The sequence below is a fragment of the Photinus pyralis genome, unplaced genomic scaffold, assembly GCF_008802855.1.
Source record: "Photinus pyralis isolate 1611_PpyrPB1 unplaced genomic scaffold, Ppyr1.3 Ppyr1.4_LG3b, whole genome shotgun sequence".
Lineage (NCBI taxonomy): Eukaryota > Metazoa > Arthropoda > Insecta > Coleoptera > Lampyridae > Photinus > Photinus pyralis.
This window is the reverse complement of record NW_022170510.1, coordinates 18,465,587-18,490,724: the sequence shown is the minus strand read 5'-3', so window position 1 is coordinate 18,490,724 and position 25,138 is coordinate 18,465,587. Positions and strand designations below refer to the sequence as shown.

Sequence of the window (25,138 nt, the reverse complement as noted above, 5' to 3'; positions counted from 1 at the left end):
ATGCCGAGAGGGCAATAATGGAAGCATAGGCGGCATATCCCATCAGAGAACATGTCCACTTCCGAATCTTAATGAAATGCCCGTTTCTTTCGTCTTTCTTTGTCATTCAATAGTTGTTGCAATCCGGGGCAACAAGGGTATGACTGCGCCGAACATTCCCTCTTAATAGGTAAAATAGTATGAAAAGGGCCTAACTATGAGTCGCATCTGTTTTCTGAATACAAAATCAGCATCAGCAACCACAAATTATATGGAAACGACACCAAGAACGGCAAAATCCTTCAAGTATGGAATTTCCAAATTTTGAATAAATTATTGAACGATTAACGGCCTATTTACACACCAGAAACTGTTTTAACTTCAATATAATATTTCTAGCTAGTAGTGCACGTCCAAATTAGCTGGAATCGGCATCCGAAACATCACGCAGGGTTAAAACTATCAAATTCAAAATTTTAACATTATTTTGAAAATACTCCAAATTTGAGGCCTAAGGGTCAGATATGCAACATTTTTAATGCCGCCATTGGCACCAGCGACCCTAAATGATTCAAAAACGACCCCCAGAATGCCGAAATTCGTCAATTTTTACAGGTTTAAAATCTTGAACACCGTTTTGAACAAAAGTGTTCAAATTTTGAACCCACACTAAAATTTCGGTGGGTGCTGCGGGTCAAAAGTTTTATTTGGACCTAATGAACACGTGTACCGAGTTTCATGCTTTTGTCACAAAATGCAGCGAAAAAATTTGTACCGCCTACGCTAATGCAAAAAACCACATCTCGTTATTTACAAAATGTAAATGACGAAGTGCAAATGTAGACTAATAGCATAACATTCTGTTAGGAAAATGGTAATGCTGAACCGACCTACAAATATATTTTGAAACTAAATTTTGTGTTTCTGAAAATGTTTTTTGATGTTTTTATATCTGACGAAATTATTCAGAGTGATATGTCTTGAAATTGAAGTTCTCTTGTCTCCAACTGCGGATGTCTAAAACAGTATAGTGTGCTCTTACTGAGCAATGTTTATTCTTGTTTACTGTTCATGATTTATTCATAGTGTCTTTTCAGAACTAAGCCTTATCATATCAAAATGATGTGTTCCACATTGTTTTGAAGTATATATTTCGGATACATAATAAATATTGAGTAAAGCATTTGTGTCCAAACAATTTGAATTGAAATATAAAGATAAAATTAGAGTCTGTATGCTAAAAACGATTATCGCAAGATGGACTAGGTATCTATAATTTATACGAAGGATATTTACAATTCTGTTGTTAAGTTAAAATTACCATATTAATAATGAGATCGTTCTTGAGTTGTTTTGGCGTAATTTCGTAAGTTTGAAACCTCGAATGTTGAATATTGACCAATTGCATTGGGTGAAGTATGATTAAACGTTTTTAATTTCTGGCGTCCACATTCCAAAATACGTAAAAGGCAAAATGAATAACTCACACTACCTAGAATTTAATTACTTAATTTAACAAAAAAACGTTTCTTACGTCTTAAAACAATCACTCATCTTCAGGCCGTTAAAATTAAAAGAAAAAGAAATTTCCCACATATCGTAAAATGCACAGGAATTTATTTGAATAGTGTAGCACAGATAAAATACCCAATTTATCTGTGAGTGTGGGTACCTACAATCATAAGGACCGTAGTTACATATGACAGTTAATTTCTATGAAAACAAATGTATTCGCATGGGAGGTTATCCATCAAATAACTTTAGCTAAAATAGAAAGAGGGCTGTAAGTATGCGAAATAATGAGTATAAAGGGCACCAGTCTTTCTAATCGAACAGTATTCCCCCAAACTTGTAATTTAGGTCCATTGGCAGATTAATTGAAATTGTATGCACAGTTTAACGCAATACGTTAAATCATTAGGTCGGTAATTAAGATCTATGCATCCATGCAAGTGACGATATCGTTTTTTTCACTACCGTTCAGTTCCGTTTTGACCACCACATCCTCCATAATCATCAGAAAAATATGCCACGACTTGCTTGTTATAAAATAAAACGTGCTGTTGCGATGTTTTACCACTTTTTACTTTCACAAAATGCGCCACCGCCTCCGCGCCCACCACCAACTATAAGTTGGTACGTCATAGTATCTTTTTCCTTCACACTTTCTTTATATCTTCGCCACACGCCGACGGACAAGCATATACTGCGTTGCTGTTATATAGAATCATTTTAAAATTTCTAGGATTTTAATGATTTATTAAACTCCGTATGTATTATGATTTACGTAAAATAAAAAATGTACATATTTAAACAGCTACCCATCAACGTTTTAAAGAAGGAATCTTATCGAGCAAGTGGACGTCAAAGTTACAAACTGACTCGTTAAGTAGTACAAATTATTTTCATTTGAGATAATCTATGTAGATCGCATTGGATTTTAAAAATGTATCTAATATCAACACTTTATTTCGGAATGAGCGTAGAATTGCTTTATTTCATTTGAATTTGTATTTCTGTAGTGTTATTATTCCTTTTAGAATTGTTTGTAATTGCGTATTGTTTATTTGGATTTGTTATTTAATTGTAAAACGTGAAATTAAGAGATAAAATGTAGGTTTATCTGGTCGTTTGCGATATGAGTTTATGAGTTTTTGCCGAAATTTAATTGATGCACGTGTGTTGCGTCAGATGCGTGTTCAGCTATGTGCGCATTAGTTCGGTGTAAGTGGGGATGCGTTCTGTGGAAGCTCGTGTTATCAAAGCTAATTATGATTGGCGCTTTATGTGTAAAAACCGGAAGAAGCCAATTTATTTTATTGCGGAAGTGGTGTTTCGTTAAATACTAAAATCAGGAGATTACAAACGAGCTGGTTCGCGACGGTTGCAAAGCGTACGTTTCTTTATGCTATTTTTATTCGGACTTTTCTTCGGATTAATTGAAGGCGCCGGTCATTTTTTTAATATTTATGTACAGAAGAAAGTTAACTGAAGTTGTTAAGTACAAAGTTGTGAGAAGTTCAACGCGTTTTGTCCGTATTCGGAAAAAGTTAGTCATTTTGGATTAATGAAAGCAATTTTTTGCACCCTGTGGCCTTCTGTCGCGGTTCTCTTATTTATCAGAGTTAAAAGTTTGTACAGACTGAATAGCCATCGGCAATTCTTCATTTTATTCATCCAGTTAATGTTGTTTGTCAAGAGTTATGTCCTAAAGAAAAGTTCAGCTGTTGTCAGCGTTTGTGTATGCAATGAAGTGCACCTTGTTTATCGCAAACCCTTGAATGGTCAGATTATTAGTATCAAGTATTAAAATAGAAAAAAAGAACTGTATGTAATTTTAAGATTTTCTTATTTCTTTTGTCGAACGCCCGCGTGCGGAGTGATTTGTCCAAACAAACTTTGAAAGCTTCTCTTTCTTGCAGGAATTTTGTTTAATGTTATTTTCATATATGTTGGAATAAAATTTGGTCATTGTTAATCGATTAATTTATGCGAACTCATTATGCGACCTGGTTGCTTCTCTGCGCAATGTACTATAGATTGGACAGCACTTTGTTTTTGCGGCCCTATCCCCATTTTGTTGTGTAGGCTAGTGAACCTCTTCGGAAATCGAACGTTTAAAGGAACAAATTAGAAGTAATAGAAGGTAACAGACTATATTATAAAATATCTAATATAGGTAAACGAAGGACGATTAGAAAAAAAACAGTTTAACATACGACGAACAAAGTTAGAGTTTAGTGTACAACGAATATACAATACAAGACTGTTTCATTAAAAAAACCAGTTACTCGATTAGCAATAATAAATTATTATAAGCGGTTTATCATAGTAAATTTTCTTTCTGTCATTGTAGTCGTACTCGCTTTGCTTTTCTTCGCCCTTAACCCTCGATAGCTACCAAGAAGAAAAAAACGCTGTTTCGCGTCCTTTGTCGCCTTTATCCTCTGGAAAATCCCTAGATGTCGGCCACGTAGTTTCGCCCTGTCCTTGTCGCATTCTACCCTATGTGGTGTTCCCATCGCCTGCGCAAAGGTTAAGTTATCCTCGATTAATTTCATTATATCATCCCAGACCAGATTTTCCCGATTGATAATACTCTTGCATCTCTGGCTGTGGTACATTGGAGGACCACTTTTGACCTTAGATGGCTTAAGTGTCTTTACCTTTCCAACCTTTACTATATTAAATTGAATCTATGATTAGTTGTGAGGTTACACTAGTTAGCTGAGCTATAGTTTCTCTTAGTTCCGATTGGGTATTTAAATGGTTGTAACCCAAACCTCATAAGGAGTTTCTAGGACTGTTTTTTGGTAAATTCATTCGTGTCACAATTTTTACCCACTCCTCGAATCTATTTCACTTCAAACTTAACTTCAAAACCCATACCGTTTCGCCGTTGGAGCCCTAGTCTGAATCGTAATGGCAAACGGGCTAAAATTAATATTCAGTGCTGTACCGTCGCGAAGCGATCCATTTTCCAAATTCCTAATTAATGCCGCATTTTTTAAGGGAGAGCAGTATTAATCGTAACCTGAAGAAAACACTAATGTTATTCATAAGTGTAAGTTGTATAGGATTTTATTACTGTAGTCATAATATTCCTAAAGGAACCGACCTGTGAAAATTAACGGCATGCGTTAGATTTGTATTGCATTTTTTGATAATAACGGGATCCAGACAAAGGATTTTGGTTATTTTTTCAGTGGTTGGGAATTAGAATTGAATTGCAGTGATAGCATTCCTTTGGTTGGATTCGAATTTTGATGAGCATTAAGGGGTGTGTAAATATTTTGAATAGGAGAAGGTACAAGGAGTTTACTATGTATAAAAAACGAATTTTAGATAAGAGGTAAATCTAGAATTGATACGTGATCACGAGATAGGACTTGTATTTTTTTATGTACCAAACTGGTATTTTAAGGGTGGAATAAGATGACGCATGACATTATTGCTATAGTAACGTGGGAAATACGGGATATTTAACATTTTTAAAAATTAAATTGTTATAGTAACATTTTTCCCAATGCCGTACAAATAAGGGTCTTCAACTGTTGTAAATGTAACAAACCCGTTATAACCCGAACATACAATCCCGTAGTTAAGGCCGAGGCACCTTCATATTGGGGATTCTGGTGGGTGGGTGGATTGTGAAAAACGTGCGGAAATGGGCATAGGGCAGCTCTTTATGAAGAAAGAAATAGGACACTTCACATACCATCAAACGTAGAAGTTGTAGCATTCAAGATTCACATGACTTTTTGTCCACACCGGTGCAATAAAACTGCGATAACGGAGCTGAAGTAGTCCAAGTACTTCTAAAACTAGTCGAAGTACCTACTCGAAGTACTTGTCGAAGTACTAGGAGAATTTCGAAGAAGTTGGTAGGTGTACACATTTTGGTTAGGTGGACCAGTCTTGGTAGCACTAGCTAGAGCTTCTAAAGACACTCTCATGCAATTTTGCAAAAGGGTGTAAAGGGGTTGTACTTGCAACAAGATATGCTGAAATGTTTAACCATTTGCTTCAGATGCATTCAAAGTTACCAACGCCGATTAGGACGAGTACACAAGTGCGCACGTGACATAATGCCCAAATTAATTAATTAAATTAACGAAAAAATATATTCTGAAGAAGGAACTTTCGGAAAAATTCGCATAAAAGGTAATGGATGAGGAAATTTCTTTCATAGCCCATGGAGATCCTTTGATTAATATCTATATTAAATATACATCAAGAAAATACATAGACCCCATTATACAATGAACGAAAAGAAAGAAAAATCCACCACTTAACTGAACTACCTACCTACTATGTTCAAAGCTGAACAGATAAATATCTCGAAACAACAATATCCACGTTATTCCATACTGTAGTTCATTATCACGACAAGTAGGATTTACGGAGAGATGCAGGTATTATTCGAAAATGTATGTTCTTGGATGCAAACCAGGGCGGTAGATATTCTGAAACGGTAACAAGTAACAACATAAATATTTAACCTAATCGCCCTCGAGTATATTAGTTGTACAACTCTGTAGTTAAGTTGAGTCTCACGCCCTACAGATTGTCTTAAACTTCATGGAAACGGGTACAGACTCCCTAGCAATCAAATCTGAAAACTTTTGATTGTGCAGTCTAGTCGAACACGTATCGCCACATACGACTATTAAAAGGTGCATTTATGGATGCACCTTAGTCGCCCAATATGTAATTTGTAAACCACTTTTACATATTGCACAAAATCTCCTTCTGTTTGTAGAGCTATATTATAAAAGTCAATTTTGGATGGAGGCGAAAATAGAAATTAAAAATAATCCCGAACTACAATTTATTTGGGGAGCTAACTTCCATACATACCTCTTATTCTAATAATAATTTATTATTCATGTCAATGCGTACTCAGTTCGAAATCGTACTTCAAACGCAATCGCCCATCATAGTTGGGAACACTTTTCTCGCCCTTTAAACCAACTTAATTTTAGGGAATTTTGACAATTCAATACCAATGAAGGATTAGAAAGTCGAATACTATACTGCGACTGTGGATCGCAACGCAGGTGATTGATTAAAATTCATTTTCTGGTGATATAATACACGCTAATGAATGTATAATTTTGCAATAAACTGTGCGAATGATTGTGGGCTCGTGGTTCCGTTGCATACTTAAGTTTGTTAAAAGCGACGACAGAGTAAAATTAAAAAGAGATAGGTAAAGTAAATGCCATCAGTTCTTTCAATCTTCAAACAGATCTGTAATTGCTATTAATATCATACAGCCTACAGGGCGCATCCATCTCAAAAAGGTGTAGGTCACTAAAGGTATTGAGTAAATTCAATGCTAAAGGTGTGGTTGGACAGGACATATCGATTTCGTACTTTTTGAGTGCAACCCAAAAAGTATCGGTGGAAATAGTGGTACCGTTACCGGACTTGTAAATGTGCCCGATACCAGAACGTTTATCGTCCTTAATTGTGTGCAAAAACATTATGGGATCGTCTTGTACGTCGGTCCGTCTGTCCCTCCAACCTTTAAAAGGATTATTCCGCTGGTGGAAAGGGATGGTTTATCTATAGAGCTTCCCTCTCATTTTCTCTTCACTTTTTTCAAAGTTGTGTGTATTTCAGCCCAAGGTTGCACATCAAATTGAACCAGCATCGTTAAATGACTGCTAGAATAGATATTTGCTCGTTCTGAGCCCTTAACAGGCTTTCGCCTAATTACAAAATGACCCGCATAATGCGTTTTAGAGGTGCCCCTGCAGAAGGTCTTAAGTTCTTTTACACTACTCCGGGATGTACCTTAGGAATTAGGAAAACTGCAGAAAAACCTAATTCGGAGAAGCAGGCAGAATATTGCGTGATCACATTGCACGATGAGGTAGAAACCCTGTGTGGTGGTTTGAAACAACGCAATGATCTCAACATCGACAGTCACATAACACAATGTGTACAGAAACTGTAAGTTATCAAAGTGTTTATTCACTTTACAGGAACTAGTAGCTATATTCTACGTATTAATTGCACCTATTGGTGCCACACTGAGAAACCATTACATGGAATTTACAAGCTTCTTGACAGGCTCGGAGAAGCGGACGACATTTACAAGTTGGAGAGGTCTCGACCACGGGCCACGGTTGAAAATATATAAGAGGTGTATGAACCACTCCCTCCATTGTGTACCTACCATTGTCGTGGACTTCCAACGTAAGAAAGTGACGATAAAAGTAGGTTCAAGGTGCTGTACCTTCGCTAGCGGAGTCTTATGACGTTTTCGTACCAAAATCACGATAGGCCGCATTTATTTCAAAACGCAAAGAAAACCGAAACAGATACGGAAAAAGTATACAATTTAAATTGTAAAGCACTACACATTTTCCAGGAGAGCATATTCTTGTATAAACAACGTAATTGTACAATTATTGTACCGATTATTGTAGTTTCATGTCCTGATGAAGTGAATAAACATTCACGAAAAGTTAACCTGTAAAAGAGGAATAATTATTATCTCAATTGGTGCCGATACCCAGTAGTCTATCAGCGTGCTTTTCAATAATTCAACCATACTAACAAGGTTGGTACATTTTCGTATGCAACTGTTACCATATATCCGGCTACATTATCGTAAAGGTCCACCTTTTTTTTATTATATTCGATATGGCTGACTGGCTGGCTGTCCGGCTGAGATCTCAGCAATTACAGTAGGTAGACTTCAAATGTCCACTAAAAGCTCTCTGATGTAGTGTAGATGTGTACAATGTGCAGGCTCTAATCTATTTTGAATTAGATTACTCGTGAGATCGATAATTTTAAACTTTGCTAATGAAATACTGATCTAGCTGCATTACCAAAAATGCGCTTTCATCATGCATATGCTGATTTTCAACTTGTTTGTATATACGGGGTATTTATTTTTTTAAATATAAGAGGTAACAAAAATTGGGAGACATCACGTCCAAATTAACTGTTCCTTCATTTACCATTGAATAAAAATAGTGTTTTTATTCAATGCATTTACCTAGTCTCAATTTGTGTATATTTTCGCGAAATCTGATCATTAAGCAAGTAGCAACGCCCTGTTTGTTTTGCTAGTAATCCATCTTTTTGCAGTGTCTTTTCGCGCGGGTCACTTGACTTGTAGTAAAAACAGAATCAAATTATATAGTAGATGTTTATAGCTTTCTACTCCCACGACCCGGACAGGCGCAGTATGTTATGTCTATAAAACCATTGAAAGGGTAAAATTGTGCAGAAAATGCACAATAGAGGAAGAAATTCAGATTCAACTGAGTAATCTAATTTAAATTGTTAATTTATTTACCAGCTCATAACCTTACAACGATACATAAACATTATATCGTAAGCACTTTCATGGTCACATAATCAATAATTAATCGAACAAAATAAGGCAAATTTGGTAACCTTCCTAAATTTTCGTCTGAAACGTGTGAAATGATGCTATAAGTGAAAGAGCATTACTTTCATCTACGCTACCTTGTTTCTCCAAAAGAAAACGTTCACGTCAATTTAGTTTATTGGGGCGTAATAAAAACTACACATCCTAATTGTTTGTACTCTACTTCCGGTTGCGAAATATTTATATCTAATTTACGATTGTTAAATTTATTGAAATGTAGGTACAGTAATCAATGTAGGTTTCAATACTTTCTAAGCGATTGTTCCGAAGGAGAAACTATTTGTTCTCGTAAATGTATTATGTAATACTAGTTCACAATCACATTTTCGCGACACTATTTTAATTAATGGATTGCCTAATACTGCGCCAAGGGATACTTCAAAATCGTCCACTGGTGACTGATTTTTCTCCATTTTTGAATACTAGAAAATTCTGAATAGAATATTGTGTGACTGAAAATATTTATGCATATAGAACGGTGGAATTTATTTGATTGCTGTAACATCATACCCCTTCAGTTTTACCATTTCCTTATTCAAAGTGCAATCATGCCGTAATTTAATCCGTAATTTTTGCTACTGAATATAATTTTATATTACCGAAAGGAGTAATGGGAATTTGTTTATTTTGTATATAAGTGATAAGGTTTTCATTTGTGCCTCTAATTTTATTTGTTATCAAGTGCTCATTAAGGCGATGTGGCATCTTTGAGTTGATTTATTAAGTTTTTCTTTTTTTTCTGAGAAATAAAGGTAGTTGTTTGGAGATAACGTGGTTATTTTAATCAGTAAAAAAAATGTATTTTGAGGTAGAAATATTAAATTAGGTAAGAACGCGGACGCTTTTTGCCAAGTTCGAGGCCAAAATGGTGACCGAGTCCGGTTTAATTTTTGCGCGTCGCGCCAGGAATGACACGCGCATGGCGCGAGTTAAGGCAACACGTTCGTGTTTGGAATGAATCGTAGGAGTGTCATTCCAAATGCGACGGTTTGTCATTCCAAAACTGAAGGTGGAGGCTTAGTTTAACTATGCCGTTGTATAAGAGGGATGCATGAATGAATTTCGACAACGAATGATTTAACGTGTTTATTTATAAAAAATACAAATAAAATAATTGATTCTAAATCTTAATCTGGCGTTCGATACGGTAACACAACATGTACTAGAAATTGGAATAATTACGAAACATGAATGAAAGGACTTGCTGGTTCGAATTCGATTCTGTGTAAAGAAGACGCAAATAAACAAACGAAGGCGAAAGGATGCACAATGGCGTTGATTGCTTTTGTAGCAGCGACAGCGTAGATTACGGCTGGTTAAACAGCAGCTTCGACGAAAGCGAATATAACGACGAAATTCATGGCGTACATTTTTCGACGAAAATGACTTGCTGCTTCTTAACAAGCACGTTCATTCTGATCGATGTTTGTACGGCAACATCTTGATTCTTCTCGTTCGAATGTTGTTCGATGAACACGCAAATGCAGGCTTAATTCTAACCTCCGCGGCTCATGCGCCGCACGTAACAAGTGGAAATATACACAGGGACAGGCGGAATAGTTATACAGGGTCATTCTTGACGAGCGTCAGTTAGAAAGATATGGAAAACCTTTGAAAATTAAGCTAAACTGATAAGTCCTTTAGGGGTTTTGGCACATGATGAATTGAACTAAAATATTTTCAAAATGGCACCACTTCCGGAAATACCGGAAGTAGCCATCAACTTTGTTATTTTAAATAGGGACCCCCTATTTTTCTACATTTTCGGATTCTACGTCGAATTTGGAGTACAACGATACCCCTTTGCTCCAAGGGCTTCGCCGATATTCAAGTTTTTGTGTCAAAAATTGAATTTGCAGGGGTAATTTTAAAAAGTTATTATTTGAAAACGGTGAGAGATATTGCAAAACAGTTTTCAATGCTTTATTAAGGAAAGATCGAATTTTCTTATGGTATGCGTAACAGTCTAAAAAAGTGAGACTACGTCACTTTTTCAAAGCACTCAACTTTTAAACTTTTAAATATCCGTAACTCCATTTTTTCAAATGGCACCCCCCATTTTGTTCTTCACCCTTGGTTTCCTTTTTCCCAGACCTTTAATTTGATGCAAAATGTCAAAAGGAAAAGCTGCTTCAAACGGTTTTCGAGATATTCCATGTTTTAGTTGCTTCTTGTGGAAAATTGATAAAAAAATTAAGTCGCTTGATGTTATTCTTTTGTTTTTATTCGCAATTCGCAAATTACTACAACATTTCACGAATAACGGTATCTTTCAAACAAAAATACAAAAAAAGGAAGCCTGTGGTAGACTCTGAAGAACAGGAAATAACTGTACTGGTGTATTTTGCTGCAAACCCAACTGCATCGCTTAATCATATCCAAAGAGAAATTGACATATCAGACACGAGTGCACAAAGAATAGCGCCACTTCCGCAAATACCGGAAGTAGCCATCAACTTTGTTATTCTAAATAGGGACCTCCTATTTTTTTAATTTCTCGGATTCTACATCGAATTTGGAGTACAACGGTACCGTTATTCCTGAAATGTTGTAGTAATTTGCGAATTGTAGCCTATGTGGGTTGCGACTTGTCAGGGTATCTTTCGGAAAAAAGACGACAAGTCCTGGCAGCTATTCGATTACAATGACCATCTATTAATATTAAATTCACAAAATCTTCATTAGTGTAACCCAAACGAGCCATTATTGACCAGAAGTATAAGTTCAAACAGCGAAAAATTTGACGTTTAAACATTATCATAATAAAAACAAAAGAATAACATCAAGCGATTTTTTTATCAATTTTCCACAAGAAGTAACTAAAACATGGAATATCTCGGAAACCGTTTGAAGCAGCTTTTGACATTTTGCATCAAATTAAAGGTCTGGGAAAAAGGCAAAAAAAGGGTGAAGAACAAAATGGGGGGTGTTACGGAGTTACGGCTATTTAAAAGTTGAGAGCTTTGAAAAAGTTGACGTAGTCTCACTTTTTTAGACTGTTACGCATACCATAAGAAAATTCGATCTTTCCTTAATAAAGCATTTAAAACTGTTTTGCAATATCTCTCACCGTTTTTGAATAATAATTTTTTAAAATTACCCCTGCAAATTCAATTTTTGACACAAAAACTTGAATATCGGCGAAACCCTTGGAGCAAAGGGTCAACTATGTCGTACTCCAAATTCGACGTAGGATCCGAAAATTTGGAAAAAATAGGGGGTCCCTATTTAAAATAACAAAGTTGATGGCTACTTCCGGTATTTCCGGAAGTGGCGCCATTTTGAAAATATTTTAGTTCAATTCATCATGTGCCAAAACCCTTAAAGAACTTATCAGTTTATCTTCATTTTCAAAGGTTTTCCATATCTTTCTAACTGACGCTCGTCAAGAATGACCCTGTATACATGGCGTGGGCCTAGTAGAGGAAGAGTCGTTCTTTTTAATACGTATGGTGATTGCTTGGTGCTTGAGCTGGCGGTGACTTAATTTTCTGGGTACAATACAAATTTGTGACGGCAAGAATGTCCTCTATGGCCAGCAAGCGGACAACTTTTGTTACTGAAGTATATAGTATTCCGATAAAATTTTGGAAATGCGAGATCTCTTTAAAGTTTCTTGTATTTAATTCGATTCTTGAAAATAATTCTGGAAGGTAATAACCCTGGTAATAACCCACTTTAAAGAATATTGGGGCGTGATAAGGTTTGTTTTTTGGAGGTTTTAGACATTTGTATTTAACTTCAGAAAGAAGTTTCTTATTTTGCTTGAAGATTAGCATCCTTTGTAATTTTTAGAAATACTCCTAATCGTTTGGTAGTACGGATTTCTTGTTGTTGTGGAATTAGGTTTTACGTTTTTTCCCTGGTTTTTTCTTTTAATCGCGAGGTTTGAAAAGTAGTACCAAAACGTAAGTCAGGAATATATAGTATGTATCTTTGCTTTGGTTTCTATTTACTTACGAGTTTCTGAGCTAGTATTTTTAACTCAAACCAAACAAAAGCGTTATTGTCTGTGTAATAAAATTAAGGATGCGTCTCGGGTTGATACTTGTCATGTGTCCGTGTCACTCAAAGATCAATCATTAGCCTTGATCATACCGACATGAAAAACGTCTTTAGTTGTAGGCGTGACTCATTGCGAAATAAAGTATCAACAAATTACGTATTATTACTACGGTAAACATGATATTAATTAAATATGTAATAATTCTGTATGTGGAGCATCATGTTATTTAATCACGACTGTTTGTTTTTTTGTTCAATTTTCTCACCCATAATTACTAACACCTTCAACTAATGCACAACATGTAGGTTACTAATCGTTATTATGAAATAGGTAAATCTGTTAATTATGTTAACATAAAGCATGGCATTTTAATTAATTATTAAAAAATCTACGTAAGAAATTACTCGAAAGCCTCTTTTAGGATGACTCAGTTCCAAAGAAGGTTAAGGTTGCATATTTTTTATGTTCGAATGAATTTGTTAAAATTGTTCGAATTCCCTTTACTTGCATAACAAGAAAGGACACGGGTGCTTAAAACTGTCCTTGTAGGTGACTGTAATTGTCAAACATTCCATTTCGTTTTGAAATTTATATTGTATAACTGACACCACTTTCAGTGTCATATTCATCGTTTGGGATAGTAACGATAATTGAAGGCTTTGTTTATTGCTGAAGGTGTCTGTCGATTGTAACACCTATATACCTTAATCAAATACTTCCTAGAGGGCGATCAAAATTAAGTAATAGTTCTGTATCAAAAGCGCTTATAGTAGTAGAATAAAACTCTACGTGTAAAAAACGTAATCGTATACTGGTATGGGTACAATACGCATAAATGTCCCGCGGATATTGTTATATTCCTATGGAAATATTATGCGCCGAATGTATCGATAGTGTACTGCTATCAAACGTCTATATAAATGCAACATATGGGCTTGGTGGATCGTTAACTCTCCCTGTATAAAACTGCGAAGATTAAAGGCAAATAAGAATGAAATCCAGTAAAGAAATACTGATATACAGGGAGTCTATAAAAGAACTCCGGGGTTTAAAAAATTAATATTTTTAAACTATAAAAGATAGCAAAATTTGATCAATTCCTTTGAAACAAGCAGCTCAAAGAGTTTTACTCATACGAATTGGGAATGTTTCTCTCAACAGTTGGCAGCGCTGCGGAGCGTTGACCGTGAAATGACGTAACGGCTGCGGCAGGCAGTCAGTGTCGTCTGGACTAACTAACTAACGGAGCTCACATTGAACTTTACTAAGTTGTTAAAAAATCTTGAAAATGTAAGCTTTCTAATCATGTATAAAACATGTATGTACGTTTTTTACTGTATTAAAATATTTTGTCTTAAAACCCCGGAGTTCTTTTATAGATACCCTGTATTGTTGACAAAGGCAAAATGAATCATCTGGACAAGACACACTGGTGAAGTCGAAGCGAATACCTTGAAAACGGAGCGTCAAAAAATGGTACCCATAAAGAGCAAGTGGAACGTTTGTACGGGACATATCGACTGGTGATGTCAAAACTTTCAGTGCAAATATCTGCAGAATGGAGTGTCGGAGGAGAGTACTCTCAAAGGGCGGAAAGATCGTCTAGAAGAAACACATCTACTTGCGATGTAAAAACTTAGTTGTGAATACCTTGAGAATGCTGGAGGAGGGTGCATACAAAGGGAGGATGCAATATTTGATTCTTCTTGCATTATATAACGTAGATTTTGAATGCATGCCAGGCAGCCCTTAAATGTTTATGTGTAAAGAGCCCCCCTCCAAATTATCTACCAAGAAAGTAAACGTCGATAAATATAGCATGCTACTACCTTATTCCCAACTACTTACTAAACTGTTTCGGTTTAAAAAATGTTCTTCATTTGCACACGAGTTGTGCACAATTTATACTTGTTATTTGTATTTTGTAGGAAGTGAATATTGCCGCATGTCCGTTTAAAAGTGTTACATACGTTTATGAAATTAGGGTTAAAAAACGTTTATTTGTATACATACTCTGAACGTTTCAGTAAGTACTCATTTTGCAGTGATGAACTCCTCAATATGACGTTGACCGTTAGAAATTCACACGGTTTCGTTAAAAAACTAAAAAGTGGGGAATGCATTAACCAGAAAAATCGCGTTGATTGATAGCGATTGGTTTGGATATTTCTGCAAAAAGGATGATTTAAACAATCGTTTCATAATTTAGTTGTAAAAATAATGGATGCGTACAGATCTTGAGGATGGTTCAGTATTCAGTTATATCGAATTTTTAGAGGAAGTTTTTGAAAGAAATTCGCCTTATGTGAGTCCGTCTGTCCGACCGCGTTCCTCCGTCAGGGCTATTGAATATGAGCCGGATTAAGAGTCGTGTTTCCGATTGTGAGGTGCGTGTAAAAAAGTTCGCCTACTGAAAATCGTATGCGATTTTTCGTTTCTTGTTACTATAGGTTTTGGCTGTGATTTGGATGTTTAGCGAACAAAAATATGAAGCAAATACTTTTCAAATATACAATACACACTTTTTATGTAACTTTTTTTTTATATATTAGCAGTGAATTTAAACGTAAATCTTTTATCTCCTCTATAACATTCTACGTTTATACGTGGTGGGATTATAAAGCATATTTTACGTGGGTTAGATATCGCTCTACATGCGATATTTTATGTATTACCGGCGTTTCAATAGCGTTTTCTGCTAGTGGATAAGAATGACCATACTGTAGTTATATCGTTCGCTTTACTGAATTTCATAAATAAGGATCAATTTCCATTTTTATAAAAGTTTGTGTTTCTAATTAGAAATTAATATTGTTGTTGTTAGGGTTGATATCCCACATTGTAATATACGTGGATATTCCGCATTTTGTATGTATCTACTATGTATATATGCATTATGAAAATACAAGTACAGTAAATGCGTATTTCGATGATAGTCATTGGTGTCTCAATTATTAAGAAAGTTTTGCAAAATTCTGAGTTGACATCATTTTCAATTTAATATCATTTGTTTTGTTTTGAAAATATTTGTTAATTTTTCTGAATTTGTTGTTGAGGAATAGGTACCGTAAAAACTGTTCATTTCTCATGACATGTAAATTATTAAGATACCATTTTAAAAAATACTTTGGTGACAATAGGGGTTGCTTGTTGACACCAAAATTTTGTTATAAAAAAGTGTCGTAAGGATGCACAAGTTTAAACAATGAGCAATAAACGGTTTTTCATGGTGTTCGCCATAAAAGGTATCGGTAAATTTTCGTTTTTCCTTAAATACCAAAATTAGTTCGAATTTTTGACAAAACTCTTTTCTTGTAATAAAATGAATACCGCTGGTGAGCTGTGAAATATGGACACACTGTATCTTTGTATACCATATAGATATTCTCTAAAAATATACTTTTTAGATGCTCTATATGTGTAACATATTATATTATATACTACATCTCAAACGTAAATAGAATGTGCTGCACATTTTTATGGGCACCTATTTTCAACAATCTTCTACGAGATTAAAAAACATTTTATTGAAAAAAATTGTGATAAATATAACAAAGCTAATACATGTAATTTATGTTTTGGAAATAACATCCTTTAAATGACTTCCTTTGTATCAAATTTTCCAAAATTGGTTCCAAAATTTCTGCTCCAATATTATTTCTTTCTTCTAAAATACGAATTTTAAGTTCTTCGATGGTATATAAGGAAGCCTTTCGTAAACCTTTTCTTTCAGATATTCCCAGCAAAATAGTTCATAGCTGCCAAATCAGGGGGAATAGTTGGCTATGTTATGTCACCAAATGTTGATATTAAGCGACCTGGGGATATTTATTGCAACAAAATTCGACTTTCTTCAACCTTATTTCGGTACCAAGACGTTGTACCAATTCGATTGCAAGAATTCGCTTTCTAGTCAATTCCTACCAATATACGACGTATCCATTGATACTTTAGACTTTTCGAGTATAATTGCAAAAACGGGATTGTAAAACTCTTGCTCAGTGGTCCAACGTAATTACAATTTCAATTGAAAATAAATGTGTTATTTTAGCATATTTTTAAATGCATGTAAGTCGCAGCTCTTGAATACCAAAATGTATAGGGTGATTACAAATGGTGTTCCTAATTCCGATTGAAAATATTTTAAGACCAGTTGGTACCACTGGAAAGTTTTGTTTACGTTGATTTGGGTACGTACTAGCTGTGTGTTAAGTCAATTATTGTCAGTGTTGTGTAATGGTCCAAATGATGACGCTCTCTTGCACTGGCCTCCAAGATTCTCGGATCACCCTCTACAATATTTTTCTTGCGGGGATATACCAAAGATAAAGTGTATACATTACCATTACCAGGAAGCATACGTGATATCCAGCAACGGATTACCAACGTCACCGAACCAATCGATCGAGACACTACGGCAAGAGCTTGATTACAGACTTGACCTGTGATGAAACTTTTTGGGTTCTCCTTAAAAATGTAACCTGTTTATTTCTTTGCGAATGTTTTTAGAAATAAAAAGTAATCTTGATTGTTGGGTAGTAATGCAATACAAAACCTGACAAAATTGTAAACTGGCTCCGAAGAAACTGCAGTTTCAATTCGCGTGCCATGACAAATTGATTTAATTAGCTTATGTTATAAATGCATTACATTTTTGGCTTGAACTAAAACTAACAAGCTTTCGCAAGTGAAAAGCGCGTATAACTTATAAGTGTCATAAAATGGAAGCGTATTAGTTTGAAAATGATTTAAATTGAAACCCATAACACCATTTTAATTAAACGCCAAAATTGGTAGCAGTTCTATACACGTATGCAAATGTAAGAAAGTTAGAAGACGCAAGTAGCAGAAAGAGACAACTTCATTAATTTGCAATTTATTAGAATTAATCAGTAAAATATCAACGCCTTCACTTCAATACAAATTTGTTATTAATCAATAGTGAATTACAAATCTATTTGCCAATGATTTAGAACAGGTTATGATTCAGATTAATGCAAATTTTAATTATGATATACCTATTTATCTTTTGTCGCTTCAAGTAGAATCAGTGAGATGGTGATACTTTGGTAATTTTTCCATAGCTTCTTTGCCTAGCATGAAATAGGTAGCTATCACTCGAATTACCGATTATTAACATAATTTAAATAAAGAAAGTAATGATACCTATAACTTTTTATTTTCTAGCGCTGATTAATATTAATCACCTTGTAATTGCACTTAAAGGTATGCTTCGATAGGATATTGCTAGAAAGAAGGTTATTATTAGCAGTAAAGATCTCAATTTCACAATTGTTTGAATTACATAAATGTATGTTGCGAATTTCACCTTGGCGATCTCTTAATTATTTTTTCTATCGTTCATTTGCGTAACTACACATTTTGCGATAGTACTATGATAAATTAATGAATCCTTTCTAGATAATCACGAATATTTCCTTACACTGATTAGTTAAATTCCACTCAAAATAATTATCCTAGCAATGTTCAAAATCATGCAGTCTAATTTCTCTAAAAGAAAAACATTTTTAGCTAGTTTTCTCTAGATTAGATAATTGGTCTTTTGCTATTAAGGTGCGTATTCACTTGCAACAAAATGCCCCGAACGAACCAAATGCGCCGCGCGCGCTGAATATATTCCAACATACATTTTTCTGTGAAAATTCGAGCTCTTCGCTCTTTAAGTGCGCACTCATTTGCAACAAAATGCTTCCAACGAACCAAATGTACCGCGCGCGCTGTAACAAATTTGTCGTCAGTACGTTGGCACAGAATAGAATGCGCCAAACATTTTCCAATTTTGATGGGAACGCAGAAAATACCGCAAACTCTACAAAGAGCACAAATTTCCCCCGCAAAATGTTTGTTCGGAATCTATTCAGCGCGCGCGGTTCGTTCGGGGCATTTTGTTGCAAATGAGTACGCACCTTTAGACAAAACCTTACCCTTAAATCTACATGATAATTTCACCATATTTTTAAAGATAGGCATTTCTCTATAAAAAAAAATATATATTAAGGCATTTTTCACAATAAGGGAAATCATCTGAAAAGAAGTGAGCGCACCTAAGTTTTTAGAGAAAATATTTAGTTACGTATTATAATCATTACTATTGTTACATCATTACGACAGAGCCAATAAAAACTAAGGATTATTGTACGGCACTAACTAACGAAACCGTGCCTTTGCTTCTAGTGGCTATTTTGAATGATCTAATTTTGAATTAGGTCATAGACCCCTTAATAATACTAATAATCCTTTTTTCCTGTGGACATATAAAAATGTATAGGATACGTCAGTAACAAGAACAAACATGTAGGTGTAACATGTAAAGTGGGTATTGTCACAGTCTAAATAGGTACGTACAAAGTATGCTTCGCTATTGTATTGTCAAATATCACTTACTAAAAGATGAAGGTACGATCACTGACTAAAGTAATGATATAATCGGAAGCTTACTGCCACTTAGGCAACCAACTATATACTCTCTAAAATGGCAACGTTGAGGTGTAATTTTTCCGGCGAGGATTCGTACCGCATGGGCCTCACGGCGTCGCGCATTGTCGTCGTTGCTCCGGCGTTTCTTCGTCACTGCCTTCCTTGTAGGTATAATTACAAAAATTGGTAAAACCGGATTCTATGCATTACATAATATTCTGGCAAACTAATTCACATTGGTATATTCAATCTCCCCTTTCTTTTCTTTGAAATAAAAACTGGCAAGACAAGTTATTATTTTATTGATTCAGTTTTGTTATACACTGACAAAAAATACCCACGTAAACGCAGTAAAAAAAATAAAATTTAAATAGTACCTGTGTTGTTTTATTGCGTATTCAACAATAAAAAACAGTATGTTCTATTATTCAGGTTGCTTCCATCCAAACCGAAAGTCAAAAAATTATAGTTATTGTCAATGAATCCTTTTCTTTTTACTCTAAATTGAAAAAAAATTGAGGTAAAAACTTCATCGAACAAGTAATCGATGAAGTGCTAATTTACACTCCCTCGTCATTTAAAATCACATTTCCTTTGAATGGAAGAACCATAATATGAACACACTGCTTATCTAATAAGTAATGAATACGGTATTTATTAACATTTCCATTGTTACTTTATATCTACAGATATCTTTCGGAAGCAAATTATACAGGCTGTAGAAACTGTTTACGCACCATAGGGATTTCAATGCTAAATTCCTTAATATCGAAATATTTTCTCCCCTATTAATTTAGAGCAAAGTTGTAAATAGGTTTCGTGTCACTTAAAAAATTCTGTGTCTGCTCATGTCCTCATTTATTATTTTTCAATTCGGGAAACTGGAAAAAATTCATAAACTAGAAGTTAGTATTTATGTAAAAATCAAATTTTTGTCTCAATAATTTCACGGCACGAGTGAGTTAAGTACAAATCATTGGTATGCTTGCTTTCTGGTTTCTGTCATATTTAAATACTTTTAAACGCTATAAATTACATTTAGTCATCAGTCACTCACTTCATTCTTTTTAGACCGGGAGGTAGCGTACATAGTAACTAAACCATAAGCGACAAAAAATTCGACAATACAGGCTGAAAGTACGTTGAAAACTAATAATAAAATCACTCGTCTGCCAGTGGTAAATGGCAGCATTAACTTGGGGCGGCGCTGAATAGGTGACTTCTTTAGGTGATCAACTAAATTACCAAACTATAAGGGTCACGGAAAAGATTTCTATCAAGAAATCCCATTTTTTCCATAGTTTTCAAATATGCTATGGCAGACGATTTCAAGTGCAGCGTTGGTAGCGAAAGACGCCCTCCAATGTAGGGAAAAACACCCCTGATTCCTGAACTAAACTATGAGGACCGTATAAAAATTATACATAAAAAATTCCTCTTTTTGTCACTACTTTAAAATATGTCCTGGCAGACGATATTAAGTGTAGCTTTAATAGTGGCAGACGTCTTAGAAGTTAAAAAATTTAGGTATAGTAAATCTCAGCGAGTGCGAGCGTGTGAGAGATAAGCGCGCGAGAGCACAACGAACAGAGATAGCTATATTTACGCACCGCTTGGAGTTACCAAACGAATTAAATTAGGGAAAATAATAAATTGTTTATTTCGCGATGAGATTGTCGGTATTTCTTGAATTCTTCTCAGACTGAGAAACAGAAAACTTAAAGAGAAAAGAAGATAGATCTTCAGCTCGTTCTAAACTATCCTCTGACCCCAGTTTCGTTGTCTCTATGCAACATTGATGGATCGATGATTAAAATCGACAAGTTTGATTTGCTGAAACTTTTTCGGAAGTATGATTTCTTCAAGTGCTCCTAGTCCATCGCCAGTTGTAGATGTTGTTTTAATCGATGGATTATTTTTTTTGCATCTTTTAAAAGATCTCCAGTAAAGCTTTGAGCGATTTTCTGAACACATCCTCGGCAAGATTTGTGCTGTGTCAGCGAGAGAAGTACATCTTACTTTTGACAGATAGTTACCCCTTCCATGAAGGACGCAGAACATGATCGTTGGGATCAAAATAAGGAAAGATTATAATCCTACTCAATTTCTGATTCCACTCAGAAGCAGCCTGCAAATTTCATAAAACCACTTCGCAATGATAGCTCAAAGCCTCTCTTATAGATTACTTATACCGTTCATAGGCAAAAAAGACCTGTCGTGCTTTACTTGGAAGGAAAGTTGTGTTTGCCACATATGAAGATAAGTGCTATAAATTTGTGACAAGAGAAGATGATGTGGTAAAAACTGAATTGTTCTGCAGCCACTAAAAGGCAGATTCTCGAATAATTTACCATCTTGGTAAACTACCAAGTAGCGAAGTCATTATTAGCGCTTCCGATATGAATATTGCTGTTATTGCTTTGGGAAATGTAAAATTGACGCTACCATCAAGGTATAGATGGAAGTAGGTCTCTTTTCCAATAACACGCAGAAATTCATAAATCTTCGAGAGATGTTCGTGAATTTGGGTGTTGATGTGTGTAACGCGCAGGGTAACGCGTTACCGGGTTCCCACGCATTTACCGGATGTATGACTTGTGTATGGTCCTCATGGTTTAGTTCATCGCAATTTGGGCGAATGCCACCGAAAAATGTCTGAGTTTCTACAATCCGTTTGATTGAAGTGGATGGGACTATGTGAATCAGAAGTTTAGAATCAAATGGTTTGAAAGATCTCAATAGTCAGTATCCTATCGCTATCTCTGTTGGTTATGCTCTCGCGCGCTTATCTCTCACACGCTCGCACTCGCTGGGATTTACTATACCTAAATTTTTTAACTTCTAAGACGTCTGCCACTATTAAAGCTACACTTAATATCGTCTGCCAGGATATATTTTAAAGTAGTGGTAAAAAGAGGAATTTTTTATGTATGATTTTTATACGGTCCTCATGGTTTAGTTCAGGGGTGTTTTTCCCTACATTGGAGGGCGTCTTTCGCTACCAACGCTGCACTCGAAATCGTCTGCCATAGCATATTTGAAAACTATGGAAAAAATGGGATTTCTTGATACAAATCTTTTCCGTGACCCTTATAGTTTGGTAATTTAGTTGATCACCTAAAGAAGTCACCTATTCAGCGCCGCCCCAAGTTAATGCTGCCACTTACGACTGGCAGACGAGTGATTTTATTATTAGTTTTCAACGTACTTTCAGCCTGTATTGTGGAATTTTTTGTCGCTTATGGTTTAGTTACTATGTACGCTGCCTCCCGGTCTATTTAGTATACCTACTCTACTTAAGAAATCAGCGATATGCATATTTTTACCTGAAGTAAATTTGATTTGGATTTTATATTTTATTAACTTCATGCGCATTCGCTGAAATCGGGTACTGGGAATATCTGAAATTATAATCGGAAATTACCTTACATCAGTTTCTACCATATACAAAATGATGAAACTTCTGTGTTGCTAATAAGATCGCTAGCAACGCTTTCTCAATTTGAGAATACACTTTTTTCCATTGCTGTTAAACTTCTGGACGCATGTAAATTGTTGGCCTTCTTGAACTAAACATGTCCCTAACCCAGTGTTTCTGAAACTGGAGGGCGCGCCCCCCTGGGGGGGGGGGCGCAAGGCGTTGTTAAGGGGGGCGCGAGATCCCTGATGTGTTTGTGGCAAATATTACCTTTAAAATATTTATATTGGGTGTTTTTATGTACAATTGTATTGCAAATTCGCCTTTTTATTTATTTATTTACTCATTTATTTATTTATTTATTGTCCCTCTTGTTCTAGGTCCTCAACAGGCTTACGCTCAATTACAGAGTGACCCGCATATTGCTTTTTAGAGGTGCACCTGCAGAAGGTCTTAAGTTATTCTATACTACTCCGGTATTTACCTTACGAAAACTGCAGGAAAACCTAATTCGGAAAAGCCGGGGCAGAATGCTCGAAACTGATCTATGGATATTCCCATCTCTGCCACAGATGAAAAATTCACCTCAACTCAACACCCGACCTCCGGTTTTGTAGCCCAATGCTCTACCACTGAGCTACAAAGCCGGTGCTGATGAAAGCATTGATGTTGCGCAATGTTACCAGTGTACGATATAATTATGATGTTGCTAATGTGCTATAAAAGAAGAGATCTCGAATGATAAAAACGACCTCAAAAGCCGTTGATGTCATGGATGCAATATCCGACTTGATTGAAAAAACAATAGTACATTATACATCAAGGGAGAGAAATGCATTATTTTTCCCGCGGTGCGATTTGTAGCCAGAGGGCGAAGCGAAGCGGAGCCCGAGGGCTACAAAGCACCAAGGGAAAATGGCATTTCGCTCCAGAGGTGTATATACTATTTTTTGCATTCGCGTCGACGTTTACCTATACTCTTTAAATGAATTGATGGTTCTTTGAAGATTATAACCACATATTAATCAGGTTAGTGGAGAATTAAGTATAACCGTGGCAACCAATAAATTAAAATTTAATCATGTTAGTCGAGAATTCAGATAAACCATGGCAACAGATAAACAAACAATGTTTGCTGTTGAAAAAGTGCGTGAATTAAAATGGAAGTTGCGGGTTGTTCTGAAGAACCTTATGAAATTACAAACGCCGCTAACGCTGCTGTTGTGAATTTACTACCTGATAAGTCGAAAAAGTTGTATGAAGCAGCATATAAAGGTTTTAAAGACTGGTGCATAGAAAAAGATGTCGCGACCGTCACCGACAATGTTATGTTGGTTTACTTTAGCGAAAAAGCCAAAAAGTACAAATGTTCAACGGTATGGGCACAATATTCCATGGTGAGGTCTTGTATGCTCATTTACGACAATGTTGACATCAACAAATTTCCAAAATTGATATCATTTTTAAAAAGGAATTCTGATGGATATTCTCCGAAAAAATCGAAAATATTTAATAGAGAAGAGGTGGAAAAATTCTTGCTTGAAGCTGACGATGATACCCATCTTATGCGAAAGGTAAAATTGCGTTTACTTAACGTATTAAACATTGCTAACCATTTCCTCTTTAGGTTGCGTTGATTTTTGGAATATCTGGCGCATGTCGCACTGACGAATTGGTCAATATGACACTGGATAACGTTGAAGATGTGGGGTCTTCTTTCATAATTACCCTGCCACATACAAAAAACAAAACATCCAGAACGTTCGTTATAGCGAGTAATGAAGGCGGTAAAGTGGATTTTCTTCAGATAATTCGCAAATACACGTCCCTTCGACCTGGAACTAACCATGGACGATTTTTTGTTTTCTACAAGAACGGAAAATGTACTCAGCCGGTTGGGAAAAACACGCTTGGCAAGGTGCCAAATATGATCGCCAATTACTTAAAATTACCAAACCCAGAACTCTATACGGGGCACTGCATGAGGCGTTCCTCCACCACTCTATTGGCGGATGCTGGAGCTGACATCACCACTATAAAACGGCATGGTGGGTGGAAGTCCACCACAGTCGCGGAAAGCTACATTGAGAACTCTGTGGCCAACAAAACGAAGATTGCAAATCAGATTATTCAAGGTAGCACTACCTCAAATGTCAATATAACATCGGGAGCCAGTTCTGATTCGAATCTATTGATTAATAAAATTCCAGCGGTAAATTTTACAAAATGTGAAAATATAACGTTTAATTTAAATATAAACAATGTACCTTTTTAAGTTTGAGTTAATATAACCTATATAAATATCAGGGAGTTTTCATTATCATTATTTCTCAAGGGACTGAAATGCAATTTCTGTCCCTGTTTTGTGATCATAGAAACG

General features: G+C 35.6%; 1 protein-coding gene across 1 annotated transcript; it reads left to right on the top strand.

Moving 5' to 3' along the window:
• Positions 1-23,347: 23,347 nt before the first annotated feature.
• LOC116167508 lies at positions 23,348-25,091 on the top strand. Its single transcript, XM_031482908.1, has 3 exons — positions 23,348-23,787; positions 23,847-24,332; positions 24,386-25,091. The coding sequence occupies exons 2-3, from the start codon at positions 23,919-23,921 to the stop codon at positions 25,031-25,033; spliced, it is 1,062 nt and encodes a 353-aa protein (XP_031338768.1). The 5' UTR covers positions 23,348-23,787; positions 23,847-23,918; the 3' UTR covers positions 25,034-25,091.
• The last annotated feature ends 47 nt before the right edge of the window (positions 25,092-25,138 follow it).